General features: G+C 52.7%; 1 protein-coding gene across 7 annotated transcripts in view; it reads left to right on the top strand.

Annotated features, from left to right (window-relative positions):
- TSPAN11 (tetraspanin 11) overlaps window positions 1-21030 on the top strand; it is a 64095-nt gene that overhangs the window by 13147 nt on the left and 29918 nt on the right. For all 7 annotated transcript variants that reach the window (XM_073789141.1, XM_033867177.2, XM_073789144.1 and 4 more), the window contains exon 3: window positions 13522-13616. In XM_073789141.1, coding sequence (XP_073645242.1) covers window positions 13533-13616 — 84 coding nt within the window. In that variant the 5' untranslated portion in view covers window positions 13522-13532. The remainder of the gene's footprint in view (window positions 1-13521; window positions 13617-21030) is intronic.

Genomic DNA, 21030 nt, shown 5'->3' on the forward strand with positions numbered 1-21030 from the left:
ACACCACACCGTGTCCATTAGCGGACATTCCTAGCATCACTCTCTGCGAATCACGGGAAGGGAGGACAGCCCTCGGCGCCTGTCCCTCGCCTGGGGTCCAGGACACATGTTTTCCCCAACCCAGTCCCCCTCGTGCTGAACACCAGCCTTCCCTGGGGGTCATGGCCAAGCAGCCCCCCGCGCCTGCACAGGGCCTCACGCGTGTGTCTCCACGTGGGTGATGAAAAGAGCAGCTCTTTCTTGGTGGAAAGCTTAATCCATTCATTCAAAAAGATCAGGGAAATTATAATATAGATCCATCTCTGAGTGTGGGAAAAATTATAGACTGTGTTCTTCGCTATAATTAAGCTGGTTTTAGTGGGAGCAGTAAGTACATCTGACAGCAGTGCATTGTTCTTTTTAAAGGTACTTTTGAGACCCAGTGTATCAGAATTAAAACCCTGCGGTCTTAGTTCAGAGCGGCGGTGATTTTCCTTGGTGGGTTTAGGGTCTCACGTCTCATCAGCCTCCGCTGCTCCCCTAGCCCGGTCCACCTGTGCGGGCCGTGGCGGCTGCAGAAGGACTGGATGAGGACGCGAGGCTTCAGACCTTGGTGGTGAAGAGAAAGGGATCTGGCGATAATTTGATTCAGGGGAACATGCGAGACCTGGGAGAGAGCATGCATAGCGATTCGGTCTAGGTTGGGAATCGTACACCTGAGATTGCATCCTGGCTCTGTGTGTATCCGATCAAGGAGGAATTTGCGGCCCCTGGAGGTGGACTTGGAACAGAATTTTTTTCTTCTTTTTCAATGGGATGTCATACAGAGAAGAATGTGACCCCTAGGATACAATTCAGTTAGAGGCAAGGCTGAATGGCTGTATCAGACACCTCACAGGACAGTGACTTAAAGAACAAAATGTGTTTTTCTCTCTTGGAACGGTCCGGGGTAGGCAGGCTGTCCTGCTCCATGAGGTCCTGCGGGGATCTTCTGTCTCAACCATCCCCACGCGCAGTGTGTGGTCCCCAGACCAGCAGAATCGGCACCCCCTGGAAGCTTGTTGGAAAAGCAAATGACCAGGGTGGGGCCCCGGGGGTGGGCCCAGAAACCTGTGTTTGTAAAAGCCTTCCAGGGGATTCTCATAGACTCTACAGTTAAAGAACCATTGCTCTGAGGGGCTGTCCTCGTCTGTGTGGTTGAAACTGGGTTTCAGGCACATCTGTGGCCCAGTTCTTGGGAGGGGGGAAGATGGTGGAGATGTGCAGGGGCAATATTTTAAGGCTCAGGCTTGGAAGTAGCATTTCTGCTCACGTTCCTTTGTCAAAAACTACAACACAGCCAGATACGGCCACTTAGACGGTTGGGAAATGTAGCCACTGGTTCAGTGGCCATGTACCCAGCTCCAACTCCATTATAATGGAAGGAGGGGAGGACAGCTTTTGGTCGAACACTAGCCGTCTTGACTACCTGGTGAATCAAACTAAAGTAAGTTTCAATGCACCTCTCCTCCTCTAGAAAAAGGGGAGGATGTCTGCCTACAGGTCACAGTTTAGTTCGTATGTTTAAAAGGGTCCATGGGGTGGGGAGTAGTCAGGTGTACCAGCCCCCACACGTCTTCCCACCCTCACTGCCCACCCTCACGGGTCTTGGGCAGCCCAACCCTGAGACACCCACCCCACCTGCCCTCCCACTGTGTATTGTGCTGCCCAGTCCCTGCTTGGCAACTTCCAGTAAAAGTCAGGATTTCACCCAGCTGGTCCCTTGAGAAGGAGGGCACCCAGGCTTGGCAGGGAAGGCTGGGTGGTGAGGAGCCTGGTTTACTGGAAGGGAGAGAGAGAAGGCAGGTGAGCAGCTTGTTAAGTGAGCAGCCGTGCACACCTGCTCGGTCCCGGGGCAGCCGCTCATGGGGACTCTGATGTGTGCGGCTCCCCTGGAAGTTGGGTGACGCTCTGTCTCTGTCTCACCCCCACGTCCCACCCTCTGCTGAGTCCCGGCAGCCTGGGCTCTCAGGACTTCCTGCTGCCACTGTTCCTTGCCTTACAGATCCTGAGCTCGCCCTGCATGGGCCACCTCTGAGCCTCCATCCTTGCTATGCAAGGCTTCTCGGGAGGTGCCCCGAGACAGGACGGGAAAGTCAACTCTGGATGGAGGTGACTTCTCTCCTCCCCTCTAAGCCTACGGAAAGCTCAGACCTGAGGAGCCCTGACCTTAGCTTCCCTGACACCACGACCTGATGTTTCGGTGTGCCAGGGGAGCCTCAGCCTCCTTGTTTATAAAATAGAGGTGATAGCACCGGCTTCGCTAAGCCGTTGAGACAGTTAAAGACCTGGCCCCAGTGAGGGGCCCACCGCTCTTCACTGGCCGAAGTTACAGGGGGCTGGGCTCTGGGGGCTGCCGGCCAGAACCTGGGCGAGGCGCTGGGCCTGGAGACGGCTTCTCTGTGCTCTCGAACGTCTCGTCTCCGTGAGTGGGGAAGCACACGTTTGTGGCGCGCAGAGCAGAACGACCTGCCTCCCTCTGGCATTTGTTTATTTAATGAGCTACTTTCAGACCCAGCGCATGCACACGCCACCGCGATGCTGAGCCTTCTGTAGGAGGAGGGGGAGGAAGCCAGTGTATTTTTCAGCCCTGAGATCCCACTGGGGCAGCCCTTAGGGGCTGTGGGCTTCCCCAGCCTCAGCTGGAGAGCCATCCCCAAGGGCTGGAGCCCACAGGGTGCATGGGGGTCGGAGGAGGGGCTGATGCTCGTTCATTTTCAAAGCCTGTGGTTTCTTCTGAGGTCGGGCTTCTCTCGGGAGCACCTGTGTGTCCAGGTGTTTCCCCCCAGTGGAACTGTCCTGGTCCCATTTGTGCCTCATTTGTTTTATTTTCAGAAGGGTTTTTCTACTTTGGTGTACCATGGACATAGGTCTGGGTTTCTCACCTGGGGCTGGCCTTGAAAGATGAGGGGAAGAAGAGGGTGGCGTGGAGAGGACAGAGAAGGTCCGTGGGTGGCTTGGGCAGGACGTCCCGGGAGGCCTGTTGGGAGGTGCTGAGCCTGTGCTGAACCCTCCACGCGAAACGTCCTCCACACTAGCGTGCATCGGGCCGAGGAAAGGATGCTGTAGGTTTTGCTTCTCTCCTTTTCATCACCTCTGACCCAGGTGTCCTGGGGAACTTGTGGGAAATATTTCTATAACTCTCAGAGCGTGCAGGGGCTTTTCCGTGGCTCTCTGGTGCATATGTTCATCCGTTCATTCATTCCTTCCCTATCCCATGACACCCTCAGGTTAGGTGCCGAGGGGCATGCTTAGGATACAGGCTGAGCTCAGGTCTTAGCAGATGCTGTGGTTAAGGGAAACACCTTATGCTTCTCAGTAGGGTTGGTGACCCTGAGTGTCAGAGCACGTGGGTTGGAGAAACCTATAGTGTGTGGAGGGGATCGGGGCAGAAAGAGTCAGGGGCTTGAGAAATATTGAATACTGTTGACACCCAATTTAAGATAGTGGTGAAGAGCCAGGACTGGGATATTTTTTTAAGTGAAAAGGTCCCTGCAAATAGTCATGCCAAGACAATAGGTGTGAACCGGGGCTGTCCAGAGAAACTGGCATTGGGCGGGCAAAGTGGAGCATATGGTCCCCCTGAGAAGAGTCCACTTTGAAGCCAGTCTGCATGACTCTGAATCCCACCCCCTCCTTACTGACAGCCTGGTCCAGGCAGGCTCTATAACCTTTGTCTCCCTTTCCTCATCTGTCACGTGGGGTGATGCTCATGTCTGCTCATGGGGTTACTAGGAGAATTAAAAGAGGGGACCCTTCCAAAAGGCTTAGGACCATACCTGACATGTGGTACACGATCAATAAGTATTGGCCCTTGTTATTTGTAGGTACACGATCACACACACGGAGCCTCAGGTGATGCAGAAATTACGTGACAGCAGCAAGTTCTGCAATGGAGTTGCAACTTTACCCATCTCAGTGAGGGAGATAGAGTCATTGCAGTTTTATAGATGAGAAAAACTGAGGCCCAAAGTCACAGAGCAACTTAGGAAACAGAAATGGGACAAGAACCCAGGTCTCTGGATGCCAAGCCCAGTCCTCCTTAAATCCTGCCTAGGGGCAGAGGGGTTATGAGAAGGGAGGGAATGGGTAGGGGCGACATCCTTCACTCTCTGGGCTTAATGACCTCATTAGCCCTGCTTTGATGGCAGAGGGCTAGCCATGCTATCCCATGGAGCCCCACCCACAGGCCCCCTAGGCAGCAGCCCTCCCCTGGAGCCCCTTCTCCCACCCAACAGAGGATGTTTCTTTCACAGCATCTTGTTGAGAACTGAGATGAGGTGCTTAATGTTCACCAAAACCCTTTCCTTTTTCCCCCTTCTTTTTTTTCCAGTAGGAATATATGTTTTAACGACATAATTAACAAAACTGGAAAGTATACACTCTTTTCAACACACATGGAACATTCACTGAAAGAAACGATTTTCTGGGCCATAAAGCAAGTCTCAACAAATTTCAAAGGACTGAAGTTATACAGAGCATATTCTCCAGCCACAGTAGAATACGCCAGAAAGCAACAAGAAAAACACAACTAAAACATTCTCCAAATGTTTGAAAAATCAAGCAACATACATATAATCTTGGATCAAAAAAGAAACTGCAGTGAGGATTAGAAAGTACTTTGAAATGAATAGTGAAAATATGACAAATTAAAATGTGCAGAAAGCAGCCAAAGCAGTACTCAGGGGAAAATACATAGCCTTAAATGCATGTATTCACTTTGAGAAAGATCATCAAGCTATACACTTAAGACCTCTGTGCTTTACTATAGATTTATTAAACTTCAATATTAAAAATTTAGAAAAACAGGAAATCATCCGATTTAACAAATTCACACTAAAATACAACAAATGAGTGATAACATTCATCTATTTCTACCTTTTAAGAAAAAGGTATAGAAAAAATGATTTTTGCCATACTTTCAAGTGAAATGCCAGTACAAACTGGAAGATTTCAGATGACCAATGTAGGAGAGTTTAGAAGACTTTCAAATGAAACTTAGACCAACCCGTGTAGCAGAAGGTTATACAAAAATTGCATTTTAGAGACACATTTGGGTGAAACAGAACTTAGAAAGGGAGGTATTGATGAATGATAAAAAGAAAGAGAAGACTAGGAAAAATAATGTCCAAATAGATATTTTACAGTTTTATACTTAAACGTGGTATATAGACACCTACATGGTGTCAACCGCACTGTTTCTAGGATAACCCTTGGTAAAGGCCCCCGGCAGCTCGCAGTTGCCTTCTGATGTATAATCTCAAATTGATTTCCCGGTAATTCTATAGAGAGTATAATTCTTTATCATTCTTACCTTGCCTTCCTCCACAACTGGTTAGTTGATAGGTTCTCATGATTTTAAGGCTAATCTCAAGATTAGCCTGAGTTAAATGTTATTAATATTTGTATCCGCCCTTCTTTTAAAATGACTATCCTGTCTGAACCAATCTACTTTTTTAAAGTAAGGTCTTGATCTTCTGCAGTTGAATTTTTCCTGGTCACCTGGGGACAAGGTCTCCTGTCATGGCCATCTAAGCGGAGTCCACGAGTAGGCAAGTGGGCTTAGATACAGAGGCTTTAAGACTATATCCCCAACGATCGGATACATGGCCTCTGGCTGATGTAGTCCATAGAGTTACCCACACCTTGTTCTTCATTCAAGGACCTCTTGGGGGTTGGTGTAATAATGCCTTTACCCTGGCATGGCACTGAGGCTGTAAAAACCAGTACACACAGTTCCTGCAAATTCTTCAGCCCATTTGATCCTCACAGCCAACCTGCAAGGGAGGCAAAGTTGGACCAGCATCAGCTCCATTTCACAAAGGAGGAAGCTGAGGCCCAAAGGTCCTGTGACTTGCCCAGGGTCACGCTGCTGTAGGTGACAGCTGGTATTCACACCAGGATCTTCTGACCCACTGACTAGAACTGTTTTTGTTTGTTCACTCATTCTTTTCATAAGCACTGGGGAAGCCCTCATTTCATGGGTCAGACTGAGATTTTTTTAAAAAGGACCCAGGAAAAACAGCAGAGGGTGATACTCGCCTACAGGCAGAACTTCCAAAGACTCTGTGTATGTATAAATGTAGAGAGTCAGAAGGCAGCAAAACCACCTGCCTCAGGTTCTGAACACGGCCCTGACTAATTCACTGAATGCACGTTGGCACCTGCAAATGAAGCAAAAAATAGTCCCGTACTTAGGAAAACATGAATCTCTGGGGATAAAGACTAAGAGTTCTGGGTGCTGAGGGGTTTTTTTTTATTTATTTATTTTGCGGTGCGCGGGCCTCTCACTGTTGTGGCCTCTCCCGTTGCGGAGCACAGGCTCCAGATGCGCAGGCTTAGCGGCCATGGCTCACGGGCCCAGCCGTTCCGTGGCATGTGGGATCTTCCCGGACCGGGGCACGAACCCGTGTCCCCTGCATCGGCAGGCGGACTCTCAACCACTGCGCCACCAGGGAAGCCCCTCAAAATCCTATTGGTGGCCATGGAGACAGAAGGCCAGCTCTCTGTCCTGCCACTAATCTGCAGTGTGACTTTGGCCCCAGTGTGTCACCCCTACCCCACCCCCAGAGCCCGGCTTCCTCAGGGCCGAGCCAGGGATGCTTCCCCTTCAGCTGTCCCATTCAGAGGCCCGAGGAAGCCTCACTTCTCTGACCCCTGCAGAGGGACTCTCCACCCACCAGGAATAGGGTCTCAGGCACGTGGAAATTAAACAGAGGGGCAGGAGAGCAAAGAAGGGGCACACATGCGGGGATTGCAACCAGGGTTCACTTGAAGCCTAAATTCAGTTACAGGTTAAACCACTTGGACTGTTTTTTCCTTTCCACCTCTTTGACCGCCACACAGGCCTGGCCTCTTGTTGACCAAGAACCCAGAGGAGGAAAGTGGGACTTATTTAACTGAGGGGGAGGGTGGAGCTAGTTTTTCCACAGCAAATATACTGGCTTTGTCTTTATTTTAGAAACACCAAGCTCCCCCTCCACCCCCGAGTATGGGGCAGTCCGCCCTCAGGGAATGAAGAGGCAGGGCACCGGCTTGTGCTAACCAGAGCAGGCAGAGAACAAGAGGTTGGTGAGAGCCCAGGCGTAGAGAGCGTGTGGGGAGGGAAAAGTCACACCAAGTGCGGCCAGCCGGATTGACCCCTGGCCCCTGACCTGACCTTCTAGGCTTTTCTGCGGCCGCAGTGTCCAGCCTCTGCTCATGCTGTCCCCTCTGGCTGAGCAGCCTCCCCGTGCAGAAGCCCTGCCTGTCCTCAAGGACCACTCCGCCCCCATCGCAACCTGGCAGGATCCATGTGCCGCTTCCTCTGGGCCACCGGCAGGGTCTGGAGGTTATATGTGCGCCTGCGCCCCAGCCCCACGGCTGCTGTCAGCTCCTTAAGGGCGAACTCCAGGGGTTCTATGTACAGCTCCTGGCACACGGTGGGGACTTGATGCGTGTCTGTTGAATGAGCAAAGGATGCAGCTGGCCCAGGGGCCGACAGAGCCTCGTATCTATACGGTCAGGTCCCAGGCACCCGCCTGCCCTCTGCTGCCCTCCCCCAGCGCCCAGCGTGGTCCACTCTGCTCTGGTCTCTCCCTCTGGCTGAGCCCTGCCCTGCCCACCGGGACTTCGGCACATCCAGCCAGCCGACGGGGTTCTGCCTACGTGTCCCTCATCTTCTCTGCACTTAGAGACTCATTCTCTCTGGGGGGGAGTGGGGTGGCGAGAAGCCGTAGAAGAGACGATGCCCCCCAGGTCTCAGGGCCCATAATTTTACATATCCGGCCTGACGTGGTCCCCAGATCCATCCTTCACCATCAAGGCATTTGAGGCAGCCTTTCTGAGATGTCCTGCAGCACAGGCCCCCAGGCCTGCTGGCTCTCCCTGAATCCCAGCTTTGTTCTGCAGTCAGAGCTTTGGCCTGGAGACCCGGCGCCCCAAGGCTGCATCACCAGGCTGTCTGGGAAATCTTCGTCCTAAATGTGGACTTTGTGTGAGAGGGTGCACCCACCCTGGGGCTCCGCCCCACCCGCTCAGTTACGTCTGTTCAGATGCAAAGGGTAATTACAGGGTAATTACACTGTGCAGGCCATGGAGTTAGAGAACTGGAAGGGGCTTTGGAGAACACTGACTCGGAGTGTGGTCCCCAGACCAGAGGCAGCATCTGGGAGTCGGGTGACCACCCCCCTACTTCACTCCGGGTGGTCCAGGTTCAGCCCTGAAAGTCCAGCGTTCCGAGCAATCCCTCAGTCCTGGGCAAATCACATAGCTGGTCGTCCTGCCCGGGAGTCTGTTCTCCAGGGTCCCACCCCAGTCCTGATAAATCAGACACCCTGGGCTGAGCTGTCCCTGTCGACCAGCCCTCCAGATTCTGATGCTCCTGAGAACGGCTGCCCCGCCCCACAGATGGGAAGACAGACACCCAGGGGAGGGGGGCCGCTTGCCTGAGCCTGGGAGACAGTGAAGGGACAGAGCCAGGAAGTGTCCAAAGTCAATCAGCCTGTTCGCAGCACAAAAAGGTACTAAAAAGGACCTAGACGAACTGCTGCGGTCAGTGGGCAAGGTTCCAGATTCAGGGGCGGGCCGGGAAGGGGCAGGGGGTGGGGGCAGCAGGCCAGTTACAAGGCCAAAGAAGAGACGTCCTTGGCTGAAATGGGGCTCATGACACTCCTCAGAGCTCAGGGAAAATGGTCCTGGAGGGTGATCCGAAGCCCTGGTTCCTCCAGTCCCTTGGTGGGGGAGATGGAGGTGGGGGAGAGATAAGGCCAGTCAGGCAGCTTGGGTTCACTTTCCCCTCTCCAGGGGCTGCCGTGGCCATTCCCTGCCTCCTACCCCCCACCCCCGCCCCTGCCCCTGCTCATAATCACAGGGAAGGGCTGAGGAAAACTGGGGTGAAAGAAGGGCCAGGGGAGGAGAATACATGAGGACGGCTGCCTGCCAGGCCCCATCTGGAACCACTTGGGAGAAACGGACTCTTCTGCTCCCCCCACCTTCAGCCGGTCCACCCATCCCCAGTCACTAGGCAGGAGGGTTTAGTGGTGGCTGGGAATCTTTCCCAGTGAAATGAGCATGCAAATCTCCCTTCTTTACAAGGCAAAGACACTTCTCAACCTCAACTAGGCCTTCTAGCTGCTTCCCTCGCCTTCTCATTTGAAAATATCTACCTTGGGTCTCCACATCCACCCCCCCCCCCCGCCCCCACTCCTGGATTCCTGACCCGAGTCATCCTCCGCTGATGCTGCTCTGGAAAAGGTGAGCCCTGCCACGTTCTGTGATCGGCTCTCTCGGCAGCACGTGGTGCTGTGGCCGGCCCCGCACTCGCCTGTTCTCCTCCGGCCCGCTCCCTCGTGCATCCGTCTCCCCAAGGCTGATGAGGTCTTTCCTGCTTCTCCTCCTAGCTGTACACATGGCCTGCCTGTCCATGTCTGTCCCCTGCTCCCCATCCCGCTGCCCCGGGCCTGGTTCAGACCCCCCTGTCCCCTTCTTGGACATCAGCACCAACTGTACCAACTGCTTAACTGGTCCCCAAGCACCCAGCTGGCCCCAGCCCTGTTCTGCCCCTGCCAGGGAACTCTTTCTGAAATGCAGGGCTCATCAAGGGACTGCCTCGCTGCGTGCTTTCCTGTGGTTCTCATCACTTGAGGACATGAGTCCACGTTCTGGGGCTTAGCTGCTCACGATCTGACCCCTACCTACCTGTACACTTCTCACCCCTCCATTTTAAAACCTGCATCAGTTGGCCCCTGATGCAGGTTGGAGACAGACCATCTACTTAGAATTCCTCTTCCTAATTATTTTCATCTTAAAAAAAAAAAGCAAAATTAAGCTTTTTGATGAATTTGATGATGTTTACCATATAGATCTATAATAGTGCATGAATAAAATTTATAAATAAATATACATATTTATGGGGTGTGCTCAAAACATTTTAGTGATCGAGTGTAAAGTTAAAAGAGCTTGTGGCCACTGCCCAACATCACCACCCGTCTGACTGCCCCATCCTCAGTGCCCCTGCTCACGTGCTCTGGCAGACCTTTGTACCCACCACTCCATCTACCACATCAGGGTGAAGTTAGCTATGGGTAATAGAATATTCAACCATGTACCTTAAAGAAGCTACAAGTTTTTTTGTTCTCTCATATAAACTAAGTCTGGAGGTGAGCAGCCCATGGATGGTGTGGCAGCTCCAAAATCATCTGAGATCCAGGTTCTTTGAACTTATTGCTCTACACTTTTCAAACCATGCTTTCCAGCTCATGCCTCAAAATGGCTGCTGGAGCTCCAGCCATCACATCAGCATTCCAACCAACTAGAAGAAGGAAGGGGTGAAGAGAGACATGCCTCTCCTCACTTTAAGGATATTTCTGATGATTAGAGACAGAGAGTGACATTTACTAATGATAGAGATTGATCCACCAGGATGATATCACAACTCCAAATCTAAATGTACTACATAAAATAGCTGCAAAATATATGCAGCAAAAATGAACAGAGTTAACCAACAGTATAGCACAGGGAACTATACTCCATATCTTGTAATAGCCTGTAATGGAAAAGAACCTGAAAAAGAGTATGTATGTAACGGAATCACTTTGCTGTACACCTGAAACTAACACAACATTGTAAATCAACTGTATTTCAATAAAAATTTTTTAAAAGAAAAAAATGAACAGTTCAAGGATGGATATACAAATTCATGGTCCTAGTGGGAGTCTGATATACTTTTTTCAATAGACAGTAGAACAAGCAGACATGAAATCAGCGAAGATGTAGCTGTGAAAAGTGCAGTTACCAAATTTAACCTAATTGACGCCCATAGAACTCTGCTCCCTACAGTGACAGGATTCACCTTCTCAAACGCACACGAAACATACACCCAAAAATGATACCTTAAGTTGCATACACTGCTTCTGCTTCCGTGCCTTTTGCGAGCAGTTAATCCTGGCTGTACCCGGTAGGAAGAGAGGCTAGGGAGTGTCGTCTGCTCCAGGGGGCCAAGTACCCAACTAAAATGGGGGATTCTTGTCCTAATCTAGAGGGGAGAACAGCTATTAAGGAAGTCAGCAACCTCGGTCCTCCTTGCTCCCTCCCCCTGGCAGCTCTGGTCCTGAGAGCACTGCATGGTGGGTAAGAGCTTGGGCTGAGTCAGAAGCTCCTTGTTCTGTTCGGGCTTTGCCACTTACTTGCTCTGTGACTTGGACAGCTTATTTAACCTGTGGGAGCTTCAGTTTCCTTATCTTGCAAAAGGAATGGGAATAGCCCTACTTCATAGGGCTGTTGGGAAGCTAGAACAAGATCGCCCGTGTAAAGCACTTAATCGTGGGCTTGGCACGTAGTAAGTGCTCAGTAAATTAGCTGCACAGAGAAATTAAGTAACTTGCCCAAGGTCACACAGCCGGGAAATGACAAGGTTCTGACACTTCTTTGGGGGCCTCTGCCAGCCCCAGCATAGGGCCCCACGTATAGTAGGGTCCTGTGTAAGGAGCACAGAACAGGGGGTTAGGCAACCATTAGCCATGTGACTTGAGAGAGGTCATTTGAAAATGAGTCTTAACTCAGACATGTATTAATTTCCTCATTCCTTCTGCAGAAGGTTGGATTAAGTGAGTCCAGAGGTTTTTGCTGACCCTGCCATTCCACAGCACTGCGGGCTTCTGTCTTCTCTACCCCTCAGGGCCGAAACTTTACCATTAGAAATATGTTTCTTTTGTTAAATCCTGTCATCTGCCTGAACTCTTTTAAAAATACAGTTTCCTTCAGAGGGTCCTGACCCCTTGGTCTGCAGGTCTAGAGAAGGTTCTGGTACATGAGTCCAGTGGGCCCCGGCTGGGAGGGGAGGGCCAGGCAAAGGGAGAAGAGAATGCAGACAGGAGGGGCTGGGCCCCAAACAGACGGTCAGTTTACCAATGGCCCCGGTGGCCCAGAGGGTCCCTCATCAGGACCTCGTGCACAGTGACCTGCACACGACCGTGTAATAGCTCCCGGTCCAGTCGCCTGGCTGACCCCATCCAGCACCGCTTTTTACACTTTTTTATAGGGCTTCCTTTTTTCTCCTTCTGTATTTTTTCCACCACCCTACCTCTCAGACTAAATCGGAGAAAAATGGGTTTTGTCTTTTTTTACCAAGAAGACAAAGTCTTAAATTACCTTCTTCAAGGTCTGCAAATAGAAATCCCAAATAAGACAGCCACCTCTTCTTTTCTGTCTTCCTCTCGCCCTGTCTCAGGAGCCCATGAGCTTGAAATAAAACTCAGCACGGTGGCTCCAGGGGAAGTAATCTGGGCCCGGCCGGCACCAGCCGCGGAGAGGCGGGGCAGGGCAGTGGCGGGGGGGCCCGAGCAGACACTGGTGGGAATGGAGGAGAGGGAGATGGAGGTGGGCAGAACCAAGGCCTGCTTGCTCTGGGTCTGGAATAAAAGAGGTCCCGCTAAAGGGGACGGTTCCTAAGGGAGCAGCTACGCTCCGAGTGTCAGAGCGTGTGTGAGGGGGAGCCCAGGGAATGAGAGAAGCCCGAGGAGAGATCTCGGAGGCTGCTTTGGGATTTAGATGCAAACAGGATCACCGGGCACATGAACCCCCATCTTCTCATCCCACTGACGCCACGGTTCCTAGAGAGCCCACCAGCGGGCATCGGGACAAGGGGAAGGAGCATGGTTCTGGGGCAAAGGCTAGGAATTTTAGGGCTGGCGCTCTGGGTTCTAACCCCTGCCACATGTAATATTAATAGCCAACAGTATAGAGCACTTACTCCGTGCCAGGGACTGTGGTCAACACCTCACGTAGATCATCCCATTTCATCTGCAAGACAACCCTGCCACGTGGGCATCATTATTCTCTCCGGTACAGAGGAGGGCACGAGGACGAGAGGTTACGTAACTACCCACATTCTCACACACCTTGTGACAGATCAGGGTTTAAACCCAGGGAGCCAGACTCCAGGTCTTGTCATCCTACTGCCAAACCACGCGGTCTACCGACCTGCTTCCTCCTTTGGAAAGTCGAGGTGCTGGGGTGGCCTGCGGATATCGAGGTCCCTTCCAGCACAGATGCTCTGATTTGGGGCTCGTGCCTCACCTGCGCATGCAGAGGTCCTGTTCAAATGATACAGGATTCCACCGCAAGGCAGGCACGCCGAGTGTGTGTGTGTGTGTGTGTGTGTGTGTGTGCGTGTGTGTGTGTGTGTGCAGGACAGGTGAACTTGTGTCCTGCCACCCTGCTAAGACGGGGGCAGAATAAGAACACAGTAGCACAGTGCAAAGTCTGTAGGAAGACTTGCAGGTTAGTCCTGCATCAGAAGGGCCAAACCAAGATCCACAGCGCTAGAAAATTCTGCGTGATTCACCTCCATTCTGTGTCCAGTGACCTTGGCGTTTCTCTGCTCTTTGCTTGGGGCTGCACACCCCCAGTCTGAGAGTCCCCGGCCAGACAGGCTAGGATGCCCTTTGAAGGGAACCTTGCCTGGCTCTGGGCGGGCGAGGTCGCCTCTGTGGACCCCTGGTCACACGTGTGTCTTCTTTGCAGGCCCAGCAACCATGGCCCATTACAAGGTCGATCAGGACGACTGGCTGACCATCTACTTGAAGTATTTACTCGCTGTCTTTAACTTCTTCTTCTGGGTAAGTGAACCCGGCACGCGCCACCCGCTTCTCCAGCACCGCGTGAGTCAAGCCGTCTTTGCTTTTTGTGAGTCATCTCTCTGGAGCTGATTTTTTCCACATCAGAGACCACCCAGGGGCTAATTCTGCCTACTTGAAAGCAAACGTGTACATTTGCTACTGAGGGGGAACCTAAGACTCGGCCTGCAGGTTGGCGTGGAGTCCGTACCGCACAGCAACCAGGCATCGCCATGAGCTTGCGTCCCGGCCTCAGTCCGCCAAGGTCTGGCTCTCCCTCCCCTGCTAACTTGCGGCTCCAATGCCTGGTGGGAAATGTGACGGCCTCAAATAACTGCTTGTTTTCCTCCGAAGCCCATTTGCCTTTCATGATTCACATTCTCCAGGCCCGAGGCAGAGAAACATAAGTCCTGGGGGGCCCAGGGCTGCCTCTGTGCATCGGGAATGGTCTCTGTAGCGACTCCCCGCCGGGGAAACCACCCGGGCTAGGTCACCCAGGAAGAAAAGAGTCTGTCCACTTGAGGCAATTATCCAGATAATTGGTAGCAGAATACCACCAGGTCCCCAAAGAGCCAGACACTGGAATGTGTCTGGAGAGGCAGAAGGGGGCTAACGGTGCAGGCGTTGCCGTCAGCAGAGGCAGAAGGGGGCTAAAGGTGCAGGCGTTGCCGTCAGCAGACAGGCTCTGCCGTAGGCAACTCACCTACGCTGGCTGAGCCTGTGTCTCCAGTTAAACGAAAGCTATTTGGCAATGACCAACCCGCTGTTTTGCCTAATATAACTTCCTTGTTCCCAGCCCTTCTGCCTAGAAAAGTCTTTCGTTTTGTATGGCTCTCGGAGCTCCTTTGCATCTGCTAGATGGGATGCTGCCTGATTCAAATCGAGTTTTGTTCAAATCAACTTAACATTTTTAATGCGCCTCAGTTTATCTTTTATTTTTTTAATTAATTTATTAATTTATGGCTGCGTTGGGTCGTCGTTGGTGCGTGCGGGCTTTCTCTAGTCGCAGCGAGCGTGGGTTACTCTTCGTTGCGGTGCGTGGGCTTCTCATGGCGGTGGCTTTTCTTGCTGCGGAGCACGGGCTCTAGGTGCGTGGGCTTCAGTAGTTGTGGCACGCGGGCTCAGTAGTCGTGGCTAGCAGGCTGTAGAGCTCAGGATCTGTAGTTGTGGCGCACGGGCTTAGTTGCTCCGTGGCATGTGGGATCCTCCCGGACCAGGGCTCGAACCCATGTCCCCTGCATTGGCAGGTGGATTCTTAACCACTGCGACACCAGGGAAGTCCCTCAGTTTATCTGTTAATAGTGTATTTCAGAGACGCCCTGAAATGGTGTATGTGAAGTGCTTAATTCCGTCTCTGCACACAGAAGGCATTCAGTAAATGCAGTCTTTCGGGTATATTAGCTGTAGAAGGCCCCAAAATGCCAGCAGATCGACCTGCTCGTAAGGCAGGGCTGAGTCTCCTTGTTGCCATGGCAAAGGATGCGCTCTCAGAAGCCTCTCAGAAAGGCAGAGGCAAAGCTGAGCTGTGTTTGCCTTTTCAGAGTCTTCCACTAAGATTAATGAAATTGCTTAATACTGGGAAGGATCATGGTATAGTAGTTAAGGATTGGTACCCACAGCGAGGCAAGGGTTTAGAAGCGTCTTGGAGAGGGGACATACAATGCCATCTATTCAGAAGTTAAACAATCTGCCGTTTGCTTAAATGCTTTTTGCAAAGTTCCCGAAACGAACAATGAACTTGTTTTATTTGCAGCTTTTCTCTTCCTGGGCGAGTGTTTCCTGGAATAGGGAAGTTGTATGGATGACAGTGATATGATCAGGTCATTGTGTGGGCGTAGATAGCTTCGATTCTCAGAGAGAAATCCGGTGGGGTGTTTAAGATTCTCGCTGAGTGAGGATTTTTTAAAAAATACAGTAAGTCCCTTACATACGAACGAGTTCCGTTCCGAGAACGCATTCATAAGTCCAGTTTGTTCGTAAGTCCAACAGAGTTAGCCTAGGTGCCCAACACAATCGGCTCTATAGTACCGTACTGTGATAGGTTGATAACACTTTTCACACAGATAATACATAAAAACAAACACAAAAAATAAAACATGTTTAATCTTATGGTACAGTACCTTGAAAAGTACAGTAGCACCAGTACAACAGCTGGCACACGGGGGCTGGCACTGAGTGAACAGGCAGGAAGAGTTACTGCCTGGAGGAGGGAGAGGAGGTGGGAGCTGGTAGAGCTGAAGGGTCGTCAGCAACAGGAGACAGAGGAAGCTGCAGTGTCACTCACGCCTGACGCTGATGGCTCAGGTTCTGGTTCCTTTGCTGGAACCAGATGCACGTTTGCATCTTTGAAAGCTTGCACCTGGAAGGTTTGTATGTCGGGGACTTACTGTAATAAGTGTGCTCTTCCAGCTCATAAAGTCTTATGTATCCACTAATAATCGATAAAATACTAAAAATTATAAGTAAGAAAAAAAATGGCCCATATCTCAGGGTATTAGGCTCCTAGGGGGCTGTAACAAAGGAACATAAACTGAGTTGCTTAAGACAACAGAAATTGATTGTCTCACAGCTCTGGAGGCCAGAGTCAAGTCCGAAACGAGTGTCAGCAGGGCTGTGCTCCCTCTGAGACTCTAGGTAGGACCTTGCTTGCCTCTTGCAAGCGCCTGGTGGGGGCGGGCGTCGTGGAGTCCTTGGCTTTCGACTGCATCTTTCCAGGCCCTGCCTCAGTCATCACGTGCTGTCCTTCCTGTGTGTCTCTACCCTTACACAGCATTTTCTTCTTCTTGTAAGGACCCACTCATACAGGATTAGGGCCCATCCTAATGACTGTACCCTAATTAATTACATCTGCAAAGATCCTGTTTCCAAATAAGGTCACATTCACAGGTACTGGGGTTAGGACTTTAACAATCTTCCTGGAGACACAGTTCAACCCATAATACTGTCTACCCAGAAATGACCACTGTGGACATTCCTTCTAGGCTTTTCCCTGATCAGGACAACAGATGGTGGTGACCTGCACTGCGGGGGTGACAGCGAGCATCAAATACCTGGGGAGAGTCAAGGGTTTTAGGAAGCAAAATTGACAAGATTTGGTCATTAATCAGATGCTGTCGAGAGGGCAGATGTGTCTAGGATATGTAAGTCCATCCCCGCAGCGGGAGCCCAGGAAGGCAAGCAGCGTGGGGTCAGATGGCGAGGTCACACGTTGGCGTGGTGCGTTTGAGTTGCCAGGAGACCATCTGAGCGGAGATGCCCAGTGAGAGAAGTCAGCTCAGGGGTCTGGGTCTCAGATGGGCATCGTCTCCACCCCCATGGTGGTTGCAGCCACGGGACTGGGTGAGAATCCCAGGGAGAGCATGGGGGCTGAGAATTCAGGCAAGAGAGAGATGTGGGAGTCCCAGATATCAGGGGTGCGTCCAGGGTCCACAGTGTCCCCGTTTGCCCTGTCTAAACCAGGAGAGACCGGGGTTACGATGCCTAGCATCTGAGAGGTACTGCTGGATAACGACCTTCCGTGGACCATCCCCTGTGATCCGCAGGTCAACCCTGGCGGCTGTGTCACTGTTATCCTCATGTTACAGACAGGGGGCAGGTACACCCAGTTCAGAATCCTGCCCAAGGTCTTGTCGTGGTGGTAAGGGAAGCTGGTGCTAACGTCCAGGTACTCTGGTCAGTGATAATGGAAAATCTATTCCATGGCATTTATTAGGCATGTGCTAAGTGCCAAGCCCTGTTGCGGACGCTTGGAATCCGTCCGTGGACAAAGCTCCCAGCATCCACGGAGCTTCTGTGATAGGCCTTCCCTGGGCTGTGCGTCCACGCGCATCCTCCCAGTGCCCCGAGGCTGTGAGCAGCTCTGCGAGAGCCCTGCGTTACAAGGTGGAAGCAGTCTGCCCGAAGCCCCGGAGCTGGGGGCCCCTCTCTCTCACCCCTAAGCCGGTGTGCCTGGCCGTCAGCTCTGACGTTACCTGCTGCCTCCAGCTCTGAGTTCCGCGTTTTCCCAGTGTCCCGGGTGCCGGGAAAACTTGGGCTCAAGTTCAGGCTCAAAATGAGACCCCATTGTCTATTTGCCGTGGAAGATTAGGTGCTGCGGACTGAACTGTGACCCATAGGGGTTGAAGCCCTAACCCTCAATGTGACTGTATTTGGAGACAGGGCATTTAGAAGGTGATTAAGGTTAAATGAAGTCACAAGGGTGAGGTCCTAATCCGATGGGATTGGCTTTACAGGTAGAGGAAGAGAGCTGTCTCTCTAAGCCTGCCCAGAGGAAAGACCATGAGGACACGGTGAGGAGACAGCCGTCGTCTGTAAGCAAAGAAGGTCCTCACCCAAACTGAATCAGCCAGCACCTTATTTGGAGGACTTCCAGCCTCCAGAACCGTGAGAAATAGAGATAAATTGCTGTTGTTTAAGCTGCTCTATGGCGTTTTATTAGGGCAACCTTGAGCAGACTAAAACATCAGGCAGATCACTCCATCTCACCGAGCGTCACGTTTTGCATACGTTAAATGGGAACATCAGTACCTGTAAGAATTAAAGACGAATATTTAGGAAAACATTTCGGACGGTGTCTGGCACACGCCCACCTGGTGCTTAGCTGTTCCGCGTAGCTACGCTATTATGATTAGACTAAGGGGCACGCCTCATCTCTAACCGCTTCCTACGTCCACAGCTCTGGCTTGGCGGCTTCGGGGATCATGTGACCCATATAAGAAGTTCATGGAAGCATAAGAATTGCTCACGTGAAGCAGCATTCACGAAGCTAAGCTTGCCCTTACCGCGTGCAGTGCACTCCGGTGCTTTCTCCTCTATGGCGTGGCGGTTTGGTTTGGTTTGGTTGCTTAGCACAGGTTACCACCCACCAAGTGTAGCTCACAGCCCTAAATGTTTACATCCCAAAGTTTGAAACACCCAGAGCAGTGAGATGGGGGGAAACAGCACCCCCTCCACCCCCAGGTGGGCAGGATTCAGGTGCCGGTCATGCAGTGCAAGGTCCTGGTGAGACTTTAAACCGAGCCTCCGCCAGCTGCCACCGTAGCACAGTGTGAGGGTTATAAACCACCTTACACTCCAAAATGATTCCACAAGCACTCTGTCATTACCTTCACTCCCATTCTGTAGATGATGAAACTTCAGCTGAGATGCCTGGCAGAGCTCTAGGTCAAGTCTGGGCTTTCTGACTCTGCGTCTGCTGCCCTTCCCATCTCCATAGACCACTGACTCGTAACCACAGCCTTAGACCCACCACTCTGATGCCTACTTGGACTCCAAAATGTCTCCAGGAGTCAGGGTTGAACCTGGGTCAGGACGTTTTGATGGTGTGGACAGTTCAGACACGCAGCGCATGAAGATTATAAGCAGAACTGAAGTACAGCATCGCAATACACACCCGCATCCTATATCTAAGCTCTGCCCCACCTCTGGACCCCTACCCCCTACTCAACCCATGCCTGCCCCCCATCCTTCACCATCGCCCTGCCCCTGACTCCCACCCCACCCCCACCATGCAGTTCGACTAATGCAGAGTTGAACGTGACCATCTCACTGGGCAGGGGCGGCTCCCTTGGATACAGCTCCGGGTCAGGAACCAAAAATGCCAAAGCTTTCATGACCCTAAAAGAAAGTGTGACCCAAGCTTCCTACGCAGCCGCCTAGGAAGTGCTTTACCTCCCCCTCCCATTTCCTACACGGGTCCCTACAGCTCCCATCACCCCTGCAACGTTGTTCTCTAATGTATTATTTAATTAGCTCCTTGGCAGTGTTAATAATCAAAACTTTTCCAACCTCCCAGGAGCTACGCAGGCTGTGGGAGAGCCAGGGAAGCAGCGGCTCCCTTGCCTGGGGTGGCCTTGCCTCCGGAAGCTCTGTCCTGCCCGGGGCGCTGGCTGCAGTGTCAGCACCTCCCTCAGGGGCCAGTGGGGCTCAGACTCCAGGGGATCCCTGGGGTCCCTTAGGGGGACACGGACCAAGACAGGAGGCAGTGGTGATGGAGGACTCGCCCGACCAGGGCAGTGAAGTGGCTTGAGAGCATCCCTCCAGGGTCCCAGGGGAGGGCCTGGTAGGGAATAGCCTCCGCTACCCCCCTGCCGAGGGGAGAAGCCTTCACTCTGTTCACCATCATCCCACTGATGGTGGCCTCTGCCGACCTCCTGGGACAGGTCATCGGAGGAAGAACAGCTGAGGGGCCCCGTGGCTGGCGTTTCTGCTGCGTCCCTTCTTAAGGTGCTGTGAAGTCGCAGGACCCCGTGGTGTCCGGGCATCCTGCCTCTCTGTGCTTCAGCTTCTGCTGGGGGACAGGCCCCTACTCGGGGGGAATGCACATCTGGTCTGCCCAGGGCCGCGGTGGGGAGACCGGTCCAGGAGGAAGCCTGTGGTGGCCACTCTGAGCCGTCGCCGCTGCAGCCCAGACAGCCCTCAGCTTGCTTGGGAGTGTCCGCAGCCCAGTGGGTGAAGAGGGCATGAAGTGGACGTCAGGTTCCTTGAGTTCTAGGCCCCCGGCCGGTCACGGGTCCTTGGAAAAGTCACTGTTCTCTGGGCCTCAGTTTCTTCATCCGGAATATAAAAGGGTCAGACCTGACTCTTTCCTCTGCCCCCTTCCTCTGTCCCTCCTGCTTCCATGGGGAGTTATGGGGCATCTGTCATACGTGGAGGGCTCTGCTGCAGATGCTAAGATGAGTGAGGTTTAACCAAGAATCTAGAGGGGGAGGCAGACGAAGTACCGAATGCAGCAAACACGCCGTGACGCCTGTAACTGCAGAAACCCGTGCGGGCCGGGACGAGCAGGGCGGACAGGCTGATTTGCTGGGAGGGGGGCGGGGACAGCGCCAGGCAGCATCCCTCCGGGTTCTGAGCTGCGTGTGGAAGAGAACAGGTGATGTGAGTCCCCTCCCAGCCCCGACCCGCAGTAAGTCCCGTGAGATGTGCCCGTGTGATGAGGAGACTGGCCCTTGCTGTCCCTGCAAGAGAGTGAGAAGTCCAGAGTGGCGACCACGGGGGTCCTGGTGTGGGCCGTGGTGGTGCCGTTGATGAGACTGGGGGGGGGGGGGCGCGGAGGACAGGGGTGGCTCTAACTGGGTGAACACTCATCCAGCCCCTGGTCCTTCCCAGTCCAGGTGGTGCTTGGCACCTGGAGGCCCCCAGCAAACACTTAGGGGAGTGGACTGCACCACCACCTGTGCGACCTCCGCCCCCTCCCCGTGCCACGGGCGCCCCGGCACTGCAGGCAGAGAGCACTCCTGCCCCGGGGTCCTCCCGTGTTGGGAGCCCCAGCGTGCTGGGCCTGCTGCACCGGCCGGTCCCCTCCCCGACCCCAGCCCAGAAGCCATTCAGCTGCTGACGAGGAGAGGAACACCCTGCAATGACCTTTGCACCCCGCCTGCTTTCCCCCGGGTCTGACAGGCAACTTTCTGGCCAT

Source organism: Tursiops truncatus, chromosome 11 (assembly GCF_011762595.2).
Source record: "Tursiops truncatus isolate mTurTru1 chromosome 11, mTurTru1.mat.Y, whole genome shotgun sequence".
In the NCBI taxonomy this organism is placed as follows: Eukaryota; Metazoa; Chordata; class Mammalia; order Artiodactyla; family Delphinidae; genus Tursiops; species Tursiops truncatus.